Source organism: Pollicipes pollicipes, unplaced genomic scaffold (genome assembly GCF_011947565.3).
Source record: "Pollicipes pollicipes isolate AB1234 unplaced genomic scaffold, Ppol_2.1 Scaffold_4295;HRSCAF=5057_pilon_pilon_pilon, whole genome shotgun sequence".
Classification (NCBI taxonomy): Eukaryota; Metazoa; Arthropoda; class Thecostraca; order Pollicipedomorpha; family Pollicipedidae; genus Pollicipes; species Pollicipes pollicipes.
The window spans coordinates 10,213,378-10,236,762 of NW_023596461.1; the positions used below are offsets into that span (position 1 = coordinate 10,213,378).

The following is a 23,385-nucleotide window of genomic DNA, read 5'->3' on the forward strand; positions in this document are numbered from 1 at the left end:
AAGCACTCTCCGAGACGAACGGCTTGCTTCGCAGAGGACTTATGCATAGCCCTCTGAAACGGAGCATGGCGGCGCTATGCAAAGCGCGGTGTCACGTGCAAAGTGTCGTTGAGGTTCTACGACTGCGGTGTTTGCGTACTTTTTACGGCTGCAGCAGTGCCCCAACAATTAGTGGGCATCCGTTGCTCTCTAACGGTTTCAATGAGGCTAATGGAAAGTATTTGGAAACGGAGGTCCAAAAACATGCTGTAAAGGTGGGATGGGGGGAGGAGGAGGGCAGAATCTGCCCACTCCTCGCATGTAACAGGATTGGGTGAAGAATCCCAGACAAAGGAGTGAAAATAGCGGCACCCACTCTAGGAGTGTCACCGGCCGGGCGGCGCCGCTACCCGCCGCCGCCCGTCACCGGCGCTGTTTTGCCGGCGGTGTTCTTGCTCGGTTGCCCCGCTGACCCGGCGCCTGTAAAAATAGATGTCGAACGACCTGGGTCGCGGGCCGCCTCAGTGTGCGGCGCCAACACGGAGCCAGCACGGTCGTGTCGGCGCCGTGCCGCCGGCAGTCCAGTGGCGCTCGGCCACCCCTGAGGCCAGCCCCCCGCCTGGCGCGAGCGAGCACGGTCGGGCCTAGGCCGAGGCTGGGCTTCGCACTGAGGTGGTTCGCCTGAGGAGGTCTGAGGAAGTGCAGTGTGCAGTGCAACTTCCACCTTGTGGCTTTTGCCGTGCGCTGCAGCACAGCACAGCGTAGACTAGGGCATTGGACAAAGCCAAGCCTCAGAGGCCCTGACAGCGGGGCCTCAGGGCTCAGGGGGCTTCTGGAGGCCGGACGCAGCGTCATGGCGGCAGCCCCTGCGAAGCACGTGGACGCTGTACTCGACGGGGACGGCGCCGGTGTCGACGGAACGCGGGACGAACTGGACTGTGACGTGTGTGGTGAACTGAACCCCGCCCTCAGGCCCGACGGAAAGCCTCGGTTTAGGTGAGAGACATTCGGATGGTGCAGTAGCCCACAGGGGCTATTGGTGGCACATCGTTAAAAGATGACAACTATGCATCGCCACCGTACGCAGAGATTAATACGCGCCCTGGCGTCCACTGTGCAGTATCAACACACCAACGTATCGAGTTTTTTCTGCTTCCCTGGCGGAGGTTTCCTTTGTAGCTGCAGGCACATGTTGACTTTAAAAAGCTTACAATAAATATATCACAGCTATGAAAAAGAATTGCAGCAGCGCAGCATCATCATTGCGTTGAAGGGCAAGGAGAAATTAAACTGATAGAAAATGTTACGTCTTCTGGACTTTTCCGTGTAATATTAAGATAAAAAATATGCATAGTACTCAGAGGAGAAAATACGTTCTGCTTTCAGCGGAGAAAATACGTTATGCTTTCAAAGCAGATAACACCCAGTTGAAAAACAGATGTTGCAATGTCACGAGATTCGTGAATCCAACCGTATTATTCAACTATTTACTCCGGTCGCTTTTGGTCCAGATTCCTAAACGGGCCCCAGATGATGTTGCCAGACTGGAAGAGCGGCGTTACCATTGTGTGCACAGCAGGGAAGAATACATTTGTCTGTGTTGGCGAAGGAGCGTCTCACCATCGCCAGCACCTGGAAAGCCTTTGAGACTGCTACTGCCATCTGCCGGCGGAACTTGAATTGACTGTGTACGGTACCCAAATCCTTCTCCTGGTTCACCTCTTCGATTAACACTCCATTTGGGGAGTAATTCGGCCAGGGAATTACTGTCAAAAATGCGCATCACCCAGCAATTCGATTAAAGGGCAAGATCCGCTTATTGGACCATTCCACAACGGCATACAGGTCTGCCTGGATGGACCAATGCGGCAGCAATCCAAGTGCATTCAAATAAAGCTTGATGCCGTCAGTGAACAGCCTAAGAGCCTAAATGCCGCTCGTGCTTGCTCAGGGATGCATTGACAAAAATGGTGAACAAAGTTGGCCGAAGAGCGGACCGCTGATGGATTCCGCCACCCAGCGGACTTGAAACCATGGATCACCGCCCCTTGGCTTCGACCATCGAGAAAAGCTTTGATCCATCACAACAGTTTATCCCTACCCCATACACTACGTATAAAGTTTGAGAAGAGACCGTTAATATGACACTGATTCGAAAGCCTTGATGAAGTCAAGGTACGCCACGTCTACTGAGCCCTGCCCTCTACTGCCGAGGTCCATTCTGTCATCACCTCCAGAATGTGAGTGGAGCTGGACCGCTTTGGTAAAAAATCCCCGCGGATCCACGTCTACAGAGCTCAGATTCTGTCATGTGGTGCGACAACCTGTCACTACTAAGCGATTCTGCATTTTTATTGGACTACAGTAAGGCTTACAGGTCTGTGGCTTGTATAGTTTTGTATGTTTCTTTCCGTGTAAATTGTGATCAATTCACGTATTTTTTATCCAGAGGGGAGCCCTACAGCATCGAGAAGTTTGCGGAACAGCAAACTGAGAGGTACCAAAAATACACTTGCTCCTTAGCGCAGTGCTCCAGGGTGGATGAAATCTGGACCAGGTGAGCTAGTTGACTTCAGCACAGACAAGTTCTGAGCCGCATCACGATGGGAAACTCCAGCATTTTCAAGGGATGGGCCTTCATAACAGAACACCTTCGGGAGCGGATGTGAACTTCCTGTGATGAACTTGCTTGCCAAAAAAAAATCGGCTCAGCCGATTTTCTTCTCTAGGTTACCAAAAGTTAGTCTACCCTCCAAACCACATGATCTCTGACTCTACACCTGTTGTGTAGCGTATAACTTGCTTATCACCAAAAGGCCTTTTACTTGTACTCCTTTTCTAATGCTGCGTGCCTTGTTTAGCTCTTGCGAAGCCTTCTGGTCTTGTCAGCTGTCTCAAGCCATTCCTACATTGAACAAATCTTGCATGATCCAAAATGTCCAGAGGCTGAGTAAAGGACGATGACATGAGGTTTTGCTTTTATTTGGTCACCCGTGCCTCTCGTTCAAGGTCCAAATTCTTCCTTGGATTTGAATTTTTAACGAAGATTTCTTAAACAGCATTTTGCATTTTGCATTTGAAGTAGTCATGGGCCTCTTCAAGACCCACCTCTTCCATATGGCTCCTAAGGAGCTTCATATCACTAATCAAACCTTATTGATTTGTCAGAAGTAGGTTCAGTGTGTTAGTTGCCTCACCCGCTCTGTAGCGGGTTCGCTGACAGATGTGCCGGCAGAGAAAGCAATGTTGTGCTGTCTCCACAAAAGGAGCGAGATTATTGGTGCTCTGTAGCTACTGAAGATCAATTTTCCCAGTCAGTTTGGAGGTAGCACTATTCTCCTGCCAGCAAGTGAGAGCACTGCTCTCTGTAAGCTTCCTGTAGAATCTGCTCCAGTTGCTGCTCACTTTCTTGTGGGCACTGGCTGAAGAGCTTCGACGGGTACAACCAATCCACACTGTGTTCTTCCTGTCAACGATTATCTTGAGCCATGCTTGTTCAATCAATGTGCATGTCATCATTAATTTCTTCACTAAGTGCAGATGGTCTGTAACAGGAACACTTTCCTTCATGAACCCCCTTGCCCTTAATTACGAGGTGAGTGGACAACATGTCAAAGCTTATTTAATGTGTTAAAACTTGGAATGAAAACCCGGCAATACACAGCTGACTTGGAACAAACGTCAAATTTTGTGCTCTAGGGATGATCTCTGCAAGGAAAACCGAGTCTGGTTAACATTAGGGGTGTGCATACTTAAGTCATCCATTTTGTTTATAAACTGATCAGTATTTGTTTATAATGCCTGTTATGCCACGTAGCCACGCCTCTGCTGCATTTTGCTAAATATATCCCAGCTAACGTGAAAATGATGGGCATATCACCACAGCTTGGACAATAGTAAACTTATAAGCCTGAAATCGATATATTTACTGGCCCATATATATCATGTAATACCACTGTAGCGGCACGAGGTCAAAGCTTAGTCGTGTGGGCCACCAATAGGTGGCGCCAACGAGTGCGTTGTGTGTGGCATTGTGCGTCGGGTGAGAACTGTGTGCGTCCACATAGCTTCGCTGTTCTATTAATGTTAGGTAATGATATTAGTGATATGCCTACCACAGAACGGTTGACAGTATGACCATTGTTTGGCCGCTATTGGCATATTGACTGCCGGATCTAGGGAGATGTTTGCTACTGTCAAGTGTGGTATTCGAACCGAGCCGTATCGCTAATATACTATTTGTGCAGCCTGACAGCGCAATGTTCTTTGCTCTTCGTGATCTGTCCCTCTCTGGACGCACTTCCCTGTCTGTCAGTCCGGGCCGGCATCACCTCGATGCCGGCACCGAAGTTTCAAACCGGACCAGCACGACCAACGCAGCAATGCTAGTCCCGGCCACTCGGCCGCAACCAGCCGGTTGCCAGTCCGAGTCCTGAGGTACGAGTGATTACGCTTGTGTCGCACCGCACGGGGGCTCGGGTTGTTAACTGAGGAAAACAATGAGCAACTGCTGCCACATTTTCTTTTGTCGCCGAATACAGTGACGTGCGCGACACCACCATTCTCCGTACCTATAAACAACCTTTGCATATTATCATTGCCGACATACATGATGCGAATGGCCGGGAAAGAAACTAACCGCGAGCACTGTGTTCGATACTCAAACTCCCAAATGCCAGGTGCTTTTGCAGCTCTGCTCATTCCATTGGCCCAGCGTCATCGGTGCACGCGTAGTTTTGGCATTCGCGCACTTGATGCATTGCCTGCATTTATTGCGCCATTAGAAGATCTCGACAATCAGTTCGTGTTGACAGCCAAGCGCTCAGACCCCTTCCGTATCCTCCTGGATACGCCCTGGCGGTAAACACGCAACACATACCATCGAATATAATCGGTCGGAACGCAGTATTACAACGGCCTTCATTTAACAGTAGCGTCCATGGTCAAAGAACGTCGATCAGCATGTCAGGCACGTTCGACTTTGACGGTCATAACAGTGCGAATGGCGGGATATTCGTAGTCGGCCCTGGCCAATGCAGGAAATCGAATTTCGACAGGCTGTGTGAGGCTTATGTATAAAAAGAAGTTGTTGATACTCAGGTGCTTCCGTTTCCGAATACAGCCTGCAAAACAAACACGGGACAATTACGGCCGGCCTCCACATAGTCCAATTTTTGACCATTTTTGTGCTATCGTGATAGCGTGATCCACAGCGGGTAATTACTGAAGGTTTTCCGTCGCTCTCTGGCACTGTCCATGAAGGTACAGTCAGAACCCGAGAGTGGTGCTACAGGCGGTCCAGTCCAAGTCATTTAGGGATAGCCCATCACCTTGTGATCATTCGGAAATCATCGGTCGCACAGGTCAACAACTGCGTGCCTCATTCCCACGCTCTCACTTGTTCTGCTCGCTTGGCCTTGACCTGCTATTCGTGTTGAGCTTGTGCAAGTCATGGGAGTATTTGCAAGGCCCTGGGACATCCCCTTTGCTGGCGATCTTACGCTGAAGTGCAATGTAACTCGCAAAACAGCTTGTTTTCTCCGGCACTGTGGTCCTTGACGCAAATGCAGTTTGCCTTTTTCGGAAAGTGAGGGGCTATGAAAACACCTGGTCATTAACAAAAATGAAAATAACGAGCATGCACCGTGTTTCACATTAACATGGCATAACCTACCATGTTTGATAGCGCATTAAGAAGAAAAAACAACTGAAAATGGTTTTCGTCGCTCCGCCACGCTGCCATGTTGAACAGATGTGAGCCTGGCAGGGTTGAAGGCTCGCACGGAACGTTATTTACGTGCGATGCGTGTCTGACGGGCATCTGCCCATGTCACACTTGGACACTCACCCCCGCTGCACTCAGCAGGACATGCGATCTCATCCGTCTAGTCCCGTCAGGTCACACTAGACAGTCTTTTAGAGAATGAGTGATCAAAGGGCTTTGGCTGTATGTTTCAATATATAATGTGCAGGGTATTTTTGTGTGGACGAATAACCTCGGTTTATCGCTTGCAACATCCTTGGATGCGTGCATTTTTAAGACGATTCAAGCAGACAGTCAACCCTTAGGCATGATCGACATTGTGACGAGTAAGCCGCCTTGGATTTCTGTTCGACACTCACAGGTATTTGATTCACATCACGCATTTTATGGTGACGACACCGGCTATTGACCCAGGTCCGACGCGCATCTCAGGCCTGCAAACAAATACCGTGCGAACAGACCACGATAATAACTTGTGGGCTTCGAAGTCTCAACCGAGTTTCTATCTGGCCAATCGGGAGAGAGCCAGTGGCTGTTACGTCACATCGTAGCTCACAGTAAAACACACGCCGTTTCCCGCAAAGATCACGCATTGTTTGAGTTCTAAATATCCTGGTGATAGCGTTTGGTCATACGCTTCAACGCTTGTTTTTGCTGTGGCTAATATACATTAAATTTATGCTTGTCCCAAGCCTAGCCCTTCGAAAAAAATGCTAGAATACAAGACAGAGCAATCCTACCCCAAGAAGGCAACACACAAATCTGTACAAAGGCCTCAGGGGCGCCATTGCAGCCTAGCATTGGACCAAGCACTTCTTTATGGGTCATGGGCTTCTGTGCTGATAGCTAGCAGCGGAACACAGTCAGACACAGTTGGTATTGGTCGAGGTAAGAAGTATTATGCTGGGCACGTACCTTGATTGCTTATCAGATACCGTAAATAACGTGAATTTGTTCTGCATCAAAGTACAGTTCAGGGAATTTCACCACAATGGCCTCAACAGGTTAAGTACCCTGTGCGCACAGCGTAGTGCGCACCGGACGTAACGACCTAACCAAAATTACCGGAAACGACCTTGAAATTAGCATCTGGGCACCAACTTCCCTTAGCCGCGGTCCGTGGTCCTCCGTGATCCGGGGAAAGATGCTGGACTGGTTCCCCAGCGGCACTGGGTACGGGTCCCAGAGCGGGCACGTGGTTTAGTCCAGCTGAAACGGAAAGGTCAGCTGACAACCGGCCAAAGAGGGTCAGCCCACGTCGGGGCGGCCGTTTTGTAGCATCGAGCGGTACGTATCACCCTCCCCATCCTGCCTGGTGAAAACGGTGGAGACAGACTCATCCATTGAACCGAACGAAGCGATGTGGGTGGTGGATTCAGGGCATGCGCAGTATGCTGTGCTTAGCAGCTGTTATGAACCCAAAAGCCTTCCTGTACGAACCATCCGGAATTGATTTATTTAAAAAGCAAATCCTCAGTCCTCCATAACCTTCAGAAGTTCCCAGCTCGTCCACCGTTCGCTGGCAATGGACGTTCAATCATTCACTGCTTGTCCGAGTTCGACTAAATGTTCTGCTTTGCGGCCAGACCACAGCGGCGTCACTGCAGGGGCCCCTCATCCCCCCCCAAAAAAAACGCCCCTCGGCAAAAGTTTCTGCCATGGAACACCAATGGAATTCCTTGTTTGACACTTAAAACATATCGAAGGCTGTTTAGAACCGTAAGAAAAAACTTGCACATTTTAAATTACATGCTTCTGAAGGTATTCGATCCACATTTTCGTCCGCAGTAATCATATTACACGTTTTTCATCTCCTGCAAAAATAGGTGCCTTTTATAACTCCACTGACGGGTAGCAGGCTCAATCGTGACTTATGTTAGCCGTGGATTCGATGAAAGGAAAATTTTCTCCGTCACTTTTTCTTCGAATCACTGATATTTTCTCTGCAAAGTCGTTCGTAACCGTGGATCCGCGGAAGCCGTTTTGGTGATTGTTTCACTGACAGTCGTTGAGATTCCACGACACCCTCAGGCCACCTTCCGTACTACGTCGGCCTCTCCCGGCTGGCAGCCTGATTGCTTGCGAATTACCTTGAGTGACCTGTCTCGGCGCGGACCTGCGCGTCATCCTCGCTGGGATAGCAGCCGCTCCGGCGCCGCCGCCACCCTGACCCGCCTCCACGCCCTCTGACCGACGCGGCGGCTGCGCGGGACGCCGGAGCGCTTGGCATGCGCCGAGCGCCAGAGTCGCAGCCCGCAGCCGGTCGTCTCACGCGCCGAGTCAGCCGGCACCGGCCGCACGGTCACGGCCGCCGGCTCACCTGCCGGAAGGAGGGGCTCGCGGCGCGCCTCACCTCTGACCCGACCTCGGGGCGCCACTTTCGCCGCCATTGGTAGAGTCCGACGCCGCTGCAGCTGCAGCGCAGTGGTATCGCCGGTGGCGGAGCAGACGCCGTCGGCCCTCCCCAGCGAGCGCGGTCGTCAGCGCTCCCTGTCCAGGGTCATAGTGTGATGTGCGTGGCGTAGTGTGCCGCCGCTCGGACGCCTCTGTGCTGCTCGGACACAGTGCCGACGCGCGCGCTGACCCGAGATGTCGCCGCCGGCTCGCCCCAGCAGCGGGATGTCGCTGTCAGTGGCGTTCGCGGAGCACCTGGCGCTCAGGTGGGCACATCAGCACCCCGCCACCACATCAGCACCCTGACACCGCATCAACACCCCGCCACCACATCAGGACCCTGACACCACATCAGCACCCTGCCACCACATCAGCACCCCGCCACCACATCAGCACCCTGCCACCACATCAGCACCCTGCCACCACATCAGCACCCTGCCACCGTATCAGCACCCTGACACCGCATCAGCACCCTGCCACCACATCAGCACCCTGCCACCACATCAGCACCCGCCACCATATCAGCACCCTGCCACCACATCAACACCCTGCCGCCACTACACTACTTTGTATTCAAATCCATGCGACCATGTGTGGAAAGCAACATTTTGTAGACACCTCACAGCACTAGAATCAACAGGTATGCAATGCAAAGTATTTCGTGGAACTCTGGAGGAAATGACAAAACGTTCCACGAACGCGCTACAAAAGTATGCTTATCACTGAGCTCAGTCCTCTCAGTTATCCGATTTACGCAAGCTGCGATAAATGACGCGTTTTCTGCTCTGACCCTACTATCCTCGTTTATCGTAGTGCTCATCATCACCAGTGAAATTTTCCATCCGTGGCCTGATAGACCCCAGTTGACGCGGTTGGAGGTAACTTTATCTTCTTCCGCCGTACATTCACCCATATATATATATATATATATATATATATATATATATATATATATATATATACACACACACATATATATATATATATATATATATATATATATATATATATATATATATGCAAGTGTTGTTAAAGACCTTGGCGTAGGAACATTTGATAAGTTTGTTCTGTCCTTGCTCGGGTTTTCTAATTGAAAAACTCGAACAATTATCGCAGTTTATGTCAAAACCCGAAGAACTGTCGGTGTCTTTCTTGTTGCTTTTGTTTATTGTCAGTCTCTGCAGCTTGAACGTCACTTAAACAGCTGATTGAAAAACGTGCCCTCGAAGTGTTGCGCAGCTGCAAGTGAGTATGAGTGATGCATCTTAACGAATTAAATATATGTACCACACCGCTCTATTACCGTCGCATAACACGTGCAAGTAAAGGCGAAGATTGGATGACATCGGGAACGGCGAGGTCTGCACCGCTTACGACCAACGTCCCCTCCGTGTTCCAGGAGAACCCGCTCGCTGAACGCGCCCAGCCCCATCCGGCAGTTACCATAGCGTCCGCTCTGTGTTCCAGGAGAACCCGCTCGCTGAACGCGCCCAGCCCCATCCAGCAGTTACGATAGCGTCCCCTCTGTGTTCCAGGAGAACCCGCTGGCCGAACGCGCCCAGCCCTATCCAGCAGTTACGACAGCGTCCCCTCTGTGTTTCAGGAGAACCCGCTCGCTGAACGCACCCAGCCCCATCCAGCAGTTCGGACCATGTGGGCGCATCATGAAAAACTCGGCCATGGTCATGTGAGTGTTACCTGGCGTCGGAGCGCGGCCGTTTCGTTGTGCGTGCGGTCGTGTGAACGATCAGCCCCCTGAGATTAAGCTTTCTGTCGTTAGTCTGGTATACAGCCACAATGATTCGCTGCTATTTGGCAACTTCTAGAGCTGGAGGGTAGGCCCGCAAAAGGCCAAAAGGATCAAGACGGGGAGGGGGGGGGGGGGCTAAACAGTGAAACGTGACGCAACCCACCCCTCAGAATAAGCGAACAAACTGGCCGTTCCCCGGATTTCGCCCACTTCTCAAAGTTGAGGGGGCTAAAGCCCAAGCTGAGACGGGAGGGGGGGGGGGGGTGTATGATATCCAGCCTCCCCTCATCTGAATAGGAAACTTAACCCCTGCTCTAGATAATACTTTCAGTCAAAACAGCCCGTTACAGGTGAAAACACAGTGGATGTCGATGCGAACCAATGAAGCTCGCATTGCCGTCATGCACCACGGTATGACCACAAAAAATCAACCAACTGTGTCAAGTATTTCGACGATTATTTGTACGTTATGCTTCTCATAGCACTTGGAAAAGAACTCTTCGGTAACTGCAATAAATACAGCGGAAGCGGTAGATGGATTTGTACCTCGAATGGTTTCCCACCGGTTACAAAAAATATCGAGTATCGTGGCTTCGGCCACCGCTGGGCAACAATGAGACATCGGGGCAAGTGAATGTCGCCAATACGCAATCGATAAGGCCGTGGCACCTTTGATGACGTCATTGGCTCGCATTGTAGATAAGCCCGGTGCAGAGGCGTGCGTCATCGAATTGTTTCGGTGGATGTGTGCCTTGTAAGCACCACCATTTGCCACCGTCAGGCGTAACATTGTATCGTTATTGACATCCCAGGCTCGCTGGATGCACTTTGTGGAATTATGCCCGCGAAAAAGGTGCCGCCGTCTCCCTACTTTGTATCTGTGACGAGACGTTGCACGTAAGCGTCGTAACATGGCTCTTTTTCGTGAAGGCTACGGTCGTTTCAAATTGTCCCCGTCGGCAGCATTAGCTGACTTGAATTGCTTGCTTGATGAACTAGCGAAGTCCAATAGAGAACAGATATGATTAAATGGACATGCACAATAATTAAAAGACATGCACATCTCAAAAATTCTTATAAACGGGCAGTTATTCAAAATTATGTTTAAAGCATGAACTTTAACGGCGTGCAGGCGCTGAGGCCTTACGTTTCTAGAGTGATAGCTTCCCGACAGGGGATCTCATGGACGAGTCCAAAATTGCGCTTTAATGTCGAAACCGTTCTCTATAACGTTTGAGCCGGCGCAGTAACTATACTTGGAACGTTTTATGTTGATGGAATAACAGCAATGCGGTGCGATGGGGCAGGGTAAATTTGTCAAATGCAACTTAACATGGCTGTGACCTGGTACATGGCTGTGACCAAATGCAACCTCGTTTGATTGCTGGTGACAGCTCTGCTCGTTGGCGCCTCAGTGTTAGGCTCACTCCGTTTGGCTCTTAAATATTTCTCAGGTCGCTGGAAAACGTAAATAAATGTGACTGAATCCCTTATAGTCCCACCGGTAGTGTTTTAAAGCATTGAATTATGTGGGAACGAGCAGGGGCGTACGGACATAACCCCAGGGGTACGTGCCTATTCCTCACCAAACTTATGGCATGTGCGAATATGTAGATGACTAAATAATGACAGTTGAAAATTACTGGTGGGCACGCTAAGATGACAGATCGGGAACATGCGGTTTCATCAACTGTTACTTATTTAATGGATACCAATGACTTAACGACCCGCAAAAAATAGCACGCGACTGTGACGCACTAAGTTCGTTTTTCAGTTCGAATCTTTTAAGCTGCACCCCTCCCCTTTGGTAAAATTATGCGTACACGCTTAAAAAGGCATGCTGAGGAGATATTTTGAGAGAATGACATGTATGTGTGCGACGCAATGTTGCGCGGTATAAGTATACAGCGGAACAAAAACCCCATTGAACACATCGACACGGTCCGCCGCCATACCAGCGCCTCGCAGCTGAGCGGTGGCCGTAATGGCGACGGCGTTATTGACCTGGTATCGTACATGCACGAAGTGCCGGCCACCACATGAGTCAGCGTCGGCCGGGTCCCAGTGCGCGCGCCTCAGGTGCGGCCACGCGTCGTCCGTCGGTGCATCGAGTTCGTGACCTCAGTTCAGCCCGCCCGTGCCGCCCCAGCGCACGGCTCCGACGGCGGGGGTGCGTGTGGGACCCATCAGCGGCGCGTGTGGGACCCATCAGCGGCGAGGGTGGGACCCACCAGCGGCGAGGCGCGGTGACTGCCTGGTGATGAGAGTGGTGGCCGGGCCGGAGCTCTGCACGACCGGCGCCGCCTCGGACTGTCGTCGACAGTGCGCCGCCTCGGAGTGTCGCCGACAGTGCGCCACCTCGGAGTGTCGCCGACAGTGCGCCGCCTCGGACTGTCGCCGACAGCTCGCCGCCTGGGATGTCGAGTTCTGGAGGTAACCACCGCTGCTGGCCCGGGCTCGGGACTATGCCGGCAGACGCTCAGCAGAGGCCCTTGCTCAGCAGAGGCCCACGAGGTCCGAGGCAGGCTGTCGCCAGCCTCGCGTTGGCAGCCCATGGGATTTACACCGATGGGACCATCGATGTCAAAGACAGCTATTCAGTTGGACAACAGTTCTTCAGCCCGCACGGTTGTCCAGTAGCACGAACATTTCTCGTTCATAAGACAGCTCCCTAGTCGCACGACAGCCGCCCAGTCATAAGACAGCTACCCAATCATGTCGCAATTCTCCAGCCACATGACAGCTCCTCGGTCACACAGCAGTTCATGGCACTAAGATTTTCCTCAGCCACATGACAATTCCACAGTCACGTGGAAGCTCCATCACTGTGTTGCAGGTCCCAGCCACAGGACATTTCTACGGTCACACGGAGGCTCCCTAGGTACGTGACAGTACCCTGCCACATGACAGTTCCACAGTCAAATGGAAGTTCCTCAGCTACGTTACAATTCCCCAGTCACATGACAGTTCCCCGGTCAAAAGGCAACTCCTAACCGCCTCTGTGGTTACCTCCCCACTTCGCAGTCATGCATACAGTGTCCCAGCCACAAGGTGGTCCTTCAGGCACATGACAGTTACGTAGGCTTAGGCCCGCTAAAGACTGAAACTCAAATGACGACGCTCTTGTATTCGATTCTTATAATTAAGGAAAGAGTGTTCCAAAATTCTTATGACCCATGGGAGGCTGTTAAAAGATTCAATTTTGAAGGCAGTTTAGGTCCTAAATGAACACCAAACAAATGAGTGCACCCATTTTCTTTGGCAGATTGTAGACCGACCCTGCCTTTGTTGTGCACATGCGCACAACACGAACAAGACGAATCTGCCCCGGGTAGCTTGGAAGAAATCCGAAGAAGAACGGAAGGAGCCGCAGTGGAGGTGGGCCCCCACACAAGATTGGGATCTGTCAGGGCCCTTCCTGGCAGTGTGAGCAGTCTCTTCTATGCGGGCATAAAACAATGCAGTGTCGGGCCACCCATCCCATCTTCAGGCAAGAAGGCTTTAACAAAGCGACAGAGGACAGACCGCAACATAACAAACGCAAAACACAGGGTCGAAATCATCGTAGGGTAGAAAACCGGCTTGGTCATCTTATCTTGCAACCACGTATTTCCTCTACAAGTGCGACAAGTGACTTCATGGATGTGAGCCATTTCGATGTCATTGCGGAAAGGCCTTTCCGAGTGTCCAACTATCAAGGATGTTGGTTTGCTCGCAATCACGGGGGTGGGTTGTGCGGTAGCACGTCATGTTGGTGGACTTATAAATCCAGTGGCACTTTGGTGAACTTGGAGCAGCGTGCCACGTCGGCGGCCTGATGATAGGATTCCCTGAACAGTGCATTGTCGACGTTTTCCGCGAACCGCGCGTGATAACGCGTGCGAACATCAGCCGGGTCAATACGACGATGACTCATGTTTACCCCCTCCCCCCGCCGGTGAATGGGCCGTCCCAGCCAGCACAGAGATAGCCGGTGTGAGCCGGCCCACTTCCCACCAGCCGTGCACATGGTGCGGCCTTCGCACCCTGATGCAAAATAGCTGCAGTGGCGGAGCATAGGAAGTAACTTAAAGCTGAGGCTCAGCCGACGCCTCTGATCTGTTTCGCTGCTCGTGCAGATTTTGAATCAGCATTGGCATCAGCATAAACGTTCTCTTAAGGATTGTGCAGGCACTGACCATGTGCTAATGCGGAGGGTAGAGCGTCCGGGCCTTCGACCATCTGTCGATGAATACGGAGCAGCAAATCTTGGATTCGTTCGTAGGCCCATCCGGGTGCTAGGTCTTCGGCACAAACTACATGCACACTACATCGTGAACGCTAGCTTTGCCGCTGCTCCTGATAGGTACGATCTGTGCAGCCTTAATGCGGACACGCACGCTCGCACTCCTCGCGCATACAGACCGGTGCTTGATTCCGAGCTCTGACGGAAGCAACTTTGGAATCATTCGAAATCAACTCTGGAATCAGGCCGATGTTTGCTGAATCAGAGTGTTACTGACTCCTCGAGAATTTAGCTTATTTGAGTTTGATCAGGTAGAATGGTATTACCTGCGGAATGCATACATCTTCACTCAAATCCAAGAAATGACTGGTTTCATATCTTGAGAGCCTCTGAGTCATATGAGTTATTCTCAAACCGTTGTCAGTTTAATTAAGCTCCCTGAATCGATCCCGGAATTGAACCACATTTCCTCGGATCGCACCCATAGACATCCCAGGATTATATTGCGCGGATGGGAATCCATTCGGGGAGTTGTGACCCTGAGCCGGTGTCGATCCCAGTGAAGCGGCGTAAAGCGTGGAGCTGCCCAGATCTGCACGGATCTGAGTGGATCTGCACGGGTCTGGGCGGATCTGCACGGGTCTGGGGATCTGCACGGATCTGGGCGGATCTGCACGGGTCTGGGGATCTGCACGGATCTGGGCGAGGTGTACTGAAGCTTTCTCGGTTTTGGCGTGTGTAGCAGCTGCCCCCTCCCTTACACCTGTGCGGATTCATGGTAGCAGACGACATTGACGTCATGTCCAGGCACACCGCGAGCGAAAACAACGGCGGCATGCACATGAAAAATGCATGAGCGGCCTTGAGCCGGTACGGGCAGCCCTGACGACCGGGGGTCGCACCAAACACTTAACACCACCACACAGTGCTGATAACGCTTTTTTCCTTGCTGCTGTTATGCCATTCTCTGCGCCGTGCCAGGTGACCTCATTGTGTGCGTTCATTACGCCGACGGTCAGCGGCCGCAGCGGTACAGCGGCCACTCATCCTGTGTTTTACTCATCAGGCATTGCTGAATGTTGCCATCGTTAGTATGACCGTGATAACAAACGTGCCAACTGTGGCGTATGAGTAAGGAATATGTACACGCACATGTGGGCCCCTTTGACGCTGGTGTTTTTAGTCAGAGACTTGATTTTGTACCAAATATGAAATTTATGCCTGTCTGCTAGATAGCTGATAAACAGAAGCGAAGCTCATGGAATGCTGTCAGGTCCGTCAAGATAGCCGGGAAATTATACTGGGATAAACACATCAATATGTTTTACAAAATAAGGCCTGCGTATTGCTACGCTGACGAATTATAAAGTGCCGAAAACGTGAAACAACAAATGAATAGAGGATGACTAAAAACGTATCTTTGTAGTAAAACTTACCGTCTGCTGTGATTGACCTGGATACAAACGATAGGTTTCATTTCTATTTATCGTATTTTTCGTACATTTCAGATTTGGTACCAAATTTGGTTTCTGTGTATTGTTACTGCTAGTGTAAAAAGAGCTTTGAAGAATTTACTGTCGTATTTTTCTTCTTCTTTTGACATGTCATTAGCAGGACGAAGTAGGGTATTTAAATGACACCATTCGCCCAGTGGTCGGATGTCATGTCTTCGGTGGTCTCCCTGTCAGTTCTCCATGTTGCTTAGCAACAAAGCACGCGTGCTTTATTGATCAGTCGCGCGATCGTCGTGGCGTTTGGTCAGTCATAGATGCGTCGGTTATGCTGGTTTTTTTTTGGGGGGGGGGGGGGGCGAGGACCCGACAGCCTAACAGCCCCCTGAACCTGTGTTTCTGAACGGATTTGGTCACTTCATGTTGACAAACGGAAAGTTCCATCCGTGTATTGTCTCACTAAATAGCCTTTTATTTCAGGGGCATGGTAGTCATGCCCATCAAATGCAACTCCAAAGTGTAAGCTTTGTGTGACATTCAATCTTTCCCCTATTTATTTTGGTAATATTCCAGCAAAGATACTGGAAGACCAAGCCAAGTCAACTTGGGGGCCCAAGTCAACATTAAGGGGTTGAGAGCAAGGCCCTCACAAAGTAATTCATGACAGTGTAGGTCACCAGCTACCATTAATACAATACCACTCATTAAAATGCCCGGGACGGTTTCCATTAACTGCCCGAAGAAATTCTCAATATCCTTCAACAACTGAATGTCCTGTCTTGTAACCTCGTGAATTTTGACTGAAACTGGAAAGGTGCGTAGCTCCAGACCAAGAATAATGGCAATATCAGCAAAACCAACCTAAGAATACGAAAACCGCCTTACTTTTTCCACATTAGCCGGAGAATAAAAATCGCCAGCAAATACCTGTCGTACCATAAATGGCGGCATACCAAGTTGGAATGTCTCAGATGCACATCAGTCAAACAATTAACTACCGTTTTACTGCATTTACTATAATCTGTCACTTGTTTCGTGTTAATCTGCGTAATATGACACCGGCTTGCTTACGCATGCAGCGATGGCAGCAATCACAAGACTGTCAGCCATCCATCATTCCCACCAGCTTACCCTCCTGGTTGGCCCTTACGGGAAAGATTTTCTTGAAAGCTCTGCTGTGCAGGGAGACCTCACACTCCTGTCCACTTAGACTGTTTTCCTGATCGCGGGTCGCGGCACCCAACGACCCTCTCGACACCCTGCTGCCGGCTCTGTTAGCCGACTGCCTCGCGGTGCGTCAGGAGCTCTGAGACGGCCGTCTCCGATCTGATCCAGAGCGGGCCTGGTCTGACGACGCCCATGCTCGGATCAAGTCGGGCACGCCCTCGAGCGCTGGCCGGTCCCGGTCCGGGAGCGGCCCGCCGCCCGACGAGGAGCCCTGGAGAGAGCCGGCGCAGCGCCCCGCCTGGCCGCCGCTCTGCGCCTGTCTCCGCCTGCCGCGCCGCCTGACGCCCGCTAGTCGCTGGTCACTCCGCCAATCGGTGCATCCCGCGCCCGCGCCTGCGCCTGCGCCTGCGCCTGCCCTGGGCCCGCCGCCTGCCCAGGGCCCGCCGCCTGCAAATGCGTTTGTCACGCGAGTTTTGGCCGAGCGGTCGCCGCCGGTCAGCACCTCGTCGCAAGAGGGGAGAGCCTCCCTGGCGCCGGTCCGTGTGCCCCGCCCTCCGCGGCACCGGCTCGTCCAGGAGCGACCCTTGGAGCAGCGCATGCGGCTGCCCTGGCTGCCGCCAGAAGAACAGCTGAGTCACGGGTGACGTGCGCGTGACACGCTTAGCACACCTCTTCCGGCACAGGTCGTGTCTGAACCGGCAGCAGTCTTGCAGCACGCGTAATTGTCGCCACTGCCGTGGTCTGCCGATATCGTCTTCCATTAAAGCAACGGCCAAGTGGCTTTCCCTGTAGCATGTCCTTGCAGCGTGCTGCGCGAATAACTGTATTGTTTCGCAATGCAAGCCCTTGTATACGATATTGTGCTGATGGCATTCTCTCTTGAATGAAATGTAAGGAAGTTGCCTCGCTTTTGAAAGTCAGCACTCTATGTAAAACATTTCGTGCAATTTTGACTTGTTCAATGCCGTCCTTTGATTTCTACGCTTGCGGTTGGCGTGGCGTGAACATTACGCACATGTACCGTCACGCACGCTGAGCTATGCGGCACAGCCTACCTGCGCGGTCGTGCGATGTTGATCGAGCGATGGCATGCATTAGACTGTGGACATGCACGCAGCCCTGCGGCGCAGCACTTGTGCCGGCCACTACCTACCTAGGATTGCTTTCCAAAGGTCAATATACTCCTGATATATTGCTCTGTACGTTACAGAATGGCGTAAGCCGGTGGTTACACTAATTTCGCGATGGGAGGAGGCGCAGCCCAAATATCTTCACTGAAAACTGAGCTCAGCACCGCGCAGGCGCGCAAAATTTCTTGCTTAGCGTAAAGCAAGGTCATTTTCTCTCAGTTTTCTTGCTTCTACGCGTCTGAATTAAGTTTTTAACCGTTACCACACAGCCACGTGCATATTGATAGATGTCAACAAATGTGCCAAGGGGAGGGCAACATGCTTCCGGGATACTATTTGTGCACTCCCCTGGCATAGTCGGTGAGACGCCTTTCACCGCGTGGGATGAGCGGGGTAATGACAAACGTAAGTGCATCATCTTGTAGATGAAAGGCAAAACGTTAGGGGATAAAGGAGGTTGCCTGTGAAAATCCGTGAAGAAGTGCTATCACTCCACTAAAATGTCCCCCTTTCAGAAGGTTGGCATCGAGAAATACACTCATATCCTGCGTTCGCCCTTAGGCACGGATGTCGATTCGCTTTCTTTTGGAGGATCACTGGCCCCCAACGTCCAATCTTATCCCCCACGATGAGCTCCCCCAACCTTCTGTAGGCTAACTGGAGGCAGGACATTAGAGATGGTACCTTAAGAAATTATGTCAACTTTAAAGAAGGTTTTTACTGATTGTTTCACAGGTAAAAAAACGAAGAAAGTGCGATTTGCGATGTCGTGGCCAGTCAAGTGCAGCTGACCGAGCTAAATACATTTAAAGCTCCACGTCGTACCTTGCTTACTTGAGCGTTCTTCTGCTTTCCTTACATCTTGTGTGTTTTTATTTACACGTTAATTATATGTTGTTAACTTTGACCTTTTTTTGCTATTTCCTGAATGTTTTGGCGTTATTCAGCGATATTTCAGTTTCCACAGACAGCAGCAAGTCGCATTATTATGGCATGACTCCTCATCGGAGGTTGAGAACAAACCAGTCAAATGTTACTACCTAACAACGTCACGAAGTTGTTAGCCGTCTACGCTGAGAAGCCTTGAAATTGTCCGGCCTTCATCGGAATAATTTTCATATTGTTCTCTGAACAGATAAAGAGCGTCGGCAACATGCAAATAAGGATTCTACTTTTACTTGTCTGGTTTCACCACCACATGCCATAACGGTTCGCGGTACTGTGAACGCTCATGCAATGTTCTGGTAAATATGTACAAAGTGCGCCCGGGAAACATACCCCTGGCCTATCTTCTAAACTATGAATTGACATTCTGAGACGTGTGAAGGTACTTCCTCCAGAGACGGCACGTTTTTTCCCGCCCGCTGGCCACCTTCTAGTGTTAGCCGCGGGCCGACGCCGCGCTGCTTACGGGGACTGCAACGCCGGATGGTGGGGTTCGTTCGAAGACCCGCAAGAGCGTATAGTCGGCTGTTCTGTAATTTTTCTACTGCCCAGTTCTCAACAAAGGTTGAACACTACCGGACAAGCATGGGTTAGTAGTTTAAATGCAACGTTATGATCCCATTTCGATTTTCTATATACGTTCACTATCTTCTGCGTTCGAGACTGTTATGAACTTTTTCCAATACTCAATTCTGAACAAAGGTTGTGCATTCCCAGATAAACATGGGTTGACCACTTTAATGTAACGTTATGACCTCATTTCGATCTACAATTTACGTTCACAAAGCTCTGTACAACCCAGAAAAATTCCGGGGCAGTACCTGAGTGCTATCGGCTTAGAAAAAAATTAACCCTTGCAAAATAGATGGCCGTGGGGCTCATTCCATGCAATTATTAAGCGCCGGGTGCCTGCAGTTTTGACTTCAAATCCGAACAGTCGCATTTTTCGGTGCCCTCCAGTAAAAACAAGTACATAGTAAAGCAAAGCAAAGAAAATTAGGTTTGTGATAGCCAGTGATTCTTTTGAGGTGGTAGGAGGCCTTTCACAAGGAGGGGGCCGTTTGTGAACTCTGTGTCCCATCCCCACCTTACCAAGAACTCGAAGTGCGCCTCCGCTGCCCCAGTTGCCCCTAAAATCCCAATGATTATCGTCATCAACCCCCGTCCCAGCCAGCAATCTATCGGAGCCTCGGCTGGGCAGGTCTTATAGCAGCGCAGCCTGGTCTGTGCTCCGCCATGACTCAGTCTCTTATCTAAAATGGATTAAGCTGCGGTACTGTCCAGGTAGAGCCAAGCTTGTGCTCAGCTGGGCATGCAGTGCGTTTTCCGCGCATGCCGTCGCAGAATGTGTATGAGATCTGGCCGGACTCAGGCTGGTTTCCCAGTAGTATTCAAATTCCGGCGCAGCGTTTGCCAGCGGCTGCACGACAGTTGCATTCGCACGAGAGGTGGCGTCAGTATTGTGGGGGTCGTCGTGCGCGATTTTTCTATTGTGCGTCGTGCGCAGCTGCTGGATGGAAGTTGACTTTAACTTTTCAACTTTGTCTTCAGTCTTAAAGAGCTTTGGGGTATCACCATTGCTTTATTGACCATATTCAAGCGCTATGCTTCGAAAGGTTTCCCAGCACTTCTAAACTCGCATAGCATACGACCGAGCCGAGATGGCGAAGAAAGATAGCCTCTTTTCACACTAACATCATTAGACAGGGCCATCATTTGGTACCAAACCTGAAATACATGAAAACGGGGATGAACAGGAGGGAAACCCATCGTTTGCCGTCAGGTCCAAAACTATGCTGTTTATGTTACTCTGAAAGCGACGCAAAAGTTGCACTCGATGTAAGTGAGCACCCCTGTTGCAACATTTACCGCTGGATCCATAAACGGTCTGCGGGCAGAACCAGGCCATGTGCCGCCCCTGACACGGCCGGGGCTAACTCCGGGGTGCCGCGACGAGGCGCCAATCGGAGCTTTATCAGGCCTGTGTCGCCGGTCGGGGACTGTCCCTGTGGTGGCGTTACATCCGGCTGAACGTCGGTGTTTTGCAGCGGCGGCGGAAGTCAAGGAGTAAGGGCAGGGTTGGACGCCTCATGGCGTATTCGGCGCTATGGCGTATTATTTCAATTTCGAAAGTGCCCATTCAGCCCCATCGTTCACTTTTGGTAACTACTTGGCGCACTTATTTTCCGTTGCGGTGATTTTGGGTTACAGATGGCTAGGCGGATTTTGTCAGGTCATGAAGCGTCCTCGACCCGAAAACGACGTCTGTTCCCCGGCATTTAAACGTCTGTGAAACAGCTTTGTCCGGCGTTGCGCCCCACAACATCTGCTCCATCCATGACTGATTGTTGACGGGCATGCCCCTCAAAAGGACAAAAAGGGATATTTTGATATATTCTGGTTGATTTATTGCTTGTTACTCCTCGGCTTTTATAAAATACTTTACTCTTTAGTTCGTCATCAAATATATCAACACTGCTTTCCCATGTTCACTGCCTTTATGTGGCTGCGATCCAGTACAAGAGTGATTGGACTGTTTCCTTTATTTGTGATATGTGATGGACGCACTTAATCTCTCCTGTCAGCGTTTGGTAATGCTTCTAATTTGTACTTTATCAAAAGTATACTTAACACATATTGCCATTGAGTTGGGTTACTTAGACCCGACCAGCTTGTCGTGAAGGACCAGGCGGAAGTAAGCTTAAAACAATAGTTTCCCGGTTAAAAGCGGTAGAAGAAGAACAGGTGCTCGATTTTAGGCATAGTTCAGCGGAACAATTATGCACCGAGTACAGATCCCCTACTGTAGGCTGTTGACACGTCATTTTCCAGTCGCCATTTAGAAGACGCGCCGACTGCAAACGACAAACGTAAAATATATCGACGCTGTCATCTCCAAATGGCTCCAGGGGTCACGGGACCGGGGAGGGCAGCGCCTCCTCCGTGTGACGGAACTGCATGGCGCCTCTCCATTGACATCAGACCGTGCTGCGAACCATTTGGCGAGCGGGGTCTCTGCTGCGTCAGCTGGCCTTCACCGAACTGTGATGGCTCCAATACCCAGCTTAGCTGCGGACAAAGTTGGATCCTGTGGTCCATTGTTCTTCGTGCAAGTTCAGATGCAGAATGCCATTTTATAGCGTGGTGTTGTGTTCACAGTCTGTTCAGCAGTGACCTGGTGTGAGCACTTCACAGTCAAGAACACAGGGTACAGAGGTGTTAGCGTTTGTCGGCACTGGCCGCAGCACCATTTGTAAGCAGTTTTACTAAAGTACCCTGTTGGGTTTTTTCCAGGGAAGTGTAACTGCTAAAAAGGCTGTTGCGTGTGTACCCGTTTCTTACGCAGTTAGTTCGCCGTTAATTAATTTCAGCTGTTACTTAACACCACTAAATACTTTGGCTGTTAATTTAGCCACTTGGAAATCAAACTCTATAATGAACGAGTGCAAAGGTAGCTGGTTGAAAGCGCATGGTGCGCAAGATGATCACGGCAGCAGAAGTGAAGTTGGCATCACTGCAATGGAACCTGAGCATGCCAACACGGTGTAGTCTTGTTGCTGTGGCGATTCGAAAAACTGAGTGCACTGGATGCTACAGAAGTAGCAATGCGAGCCAATTAAGCGATCTTCTTACTCGGTATGTTAATTGGCTCATAGCTGGTTTGCGGAACGTGCCCAGCGTCACCTCACGCTCAGTTAAGGTACAGCAGTGACTGGCGCGTATGCCGCGCGAGGTCAGCGACGTTTTGTGCTTTATGCATTGGTACATTCTATTGTGTTCTACACCGTGCATAGCGAAAGTATGTAACATGAAGTGTCTGTGCACAGACAATGAAGCCTCCCCAGCATTGACCGCAAACATGTTCACACTCTTTTTCCACGCACTGACATGCGCATGCATTCAACTTTCTCGGACGTGCCTTGCTGGGGCCCGAACACCCTCGGACATGTCCCCGGTGTGTTGTGTCTGCCCTGACCGAACCCTACACCTCTCCGGCAGGACGATCCAAGACCCGGCCAGCCAGCGGCTGACTTGGTACAAGGCGCCGATGGCCGTGCTGGTGATCAAGAAGGTCCGCGACCCCACCGTCCTGCCACCATTCATGGAGCTGGTCGACTGGCTGACCGACGTGGGTGACGGCGTTGGACCTGATGTACCGGCTTATCTGCAGCTGACGGATCAGCCACTCTGAGTTAATCCATTGCTGATTGCATACCGCAGCTGATTACCTCTGCCTCAACCACTCCATTTGATGTTCACTCCGACCGTAAACAGATGTGCATGTTGGTAACGGTGCGTCAGTTCTGGGTGGGTTGTGGCCTACTTATTCGTAGTTTGTGAATCCCCGACGCGCAGAATTTTCATGCTGTACACTGCACTTGACGATCAGTATTGTCATCATCAGCAGCTCCAAACTTCTTCATGTAGGTCGTCGTCATTGGGACTTTAATATCACTCGATTGCGGAGGCCATATGGTGTCGCTTGCATATCGCTCTAGCAAGAAAGGCAGGATACTGAACCCCGTGCATCTGGTTTTCCAGACGCGCCGCTTACCCACTACACCACCGGTGTCCATGTT

At 50.9% G+C, this 23,385-nt stretch overlaps 1 protein-coding gene across 3 annotated transcripts in view; it reads left to right on the forward strand.

The window, feature by feature from the left end:
• Positions 1-670: 670 nt before the first annotated feature.
• LOC119096965 (NAD kinase) overlaps positions 671-23,385 on the forward strand; it is a 32,563-nt gene continuing 9,848 nt past the window's right edge. For 2 of the 3 annotated variants that reach the window (XM_037219968.1, XM_037219969.1), the window contains exons 1-3: positions 671-975; positions 9,741-9,824; positions 22,805-22,934. In XM_037219968.1, the coding sequence (XP_037075863.1) occupies positions 833-975; positions 9,741-9,824; positions 22,805-22,934 (357 nt within the window). In that variant the 5' untranslated portion in view covers positions 671-832. Of the gene's footprint in view, positions 976-8,295; positions 8,404-9,740; positions 9,825-22,804; positions 22,935-23,385 lie in introns of those variants that run through there. The other variant, XM_037219970.1, reaches the window with a different exon arrangement.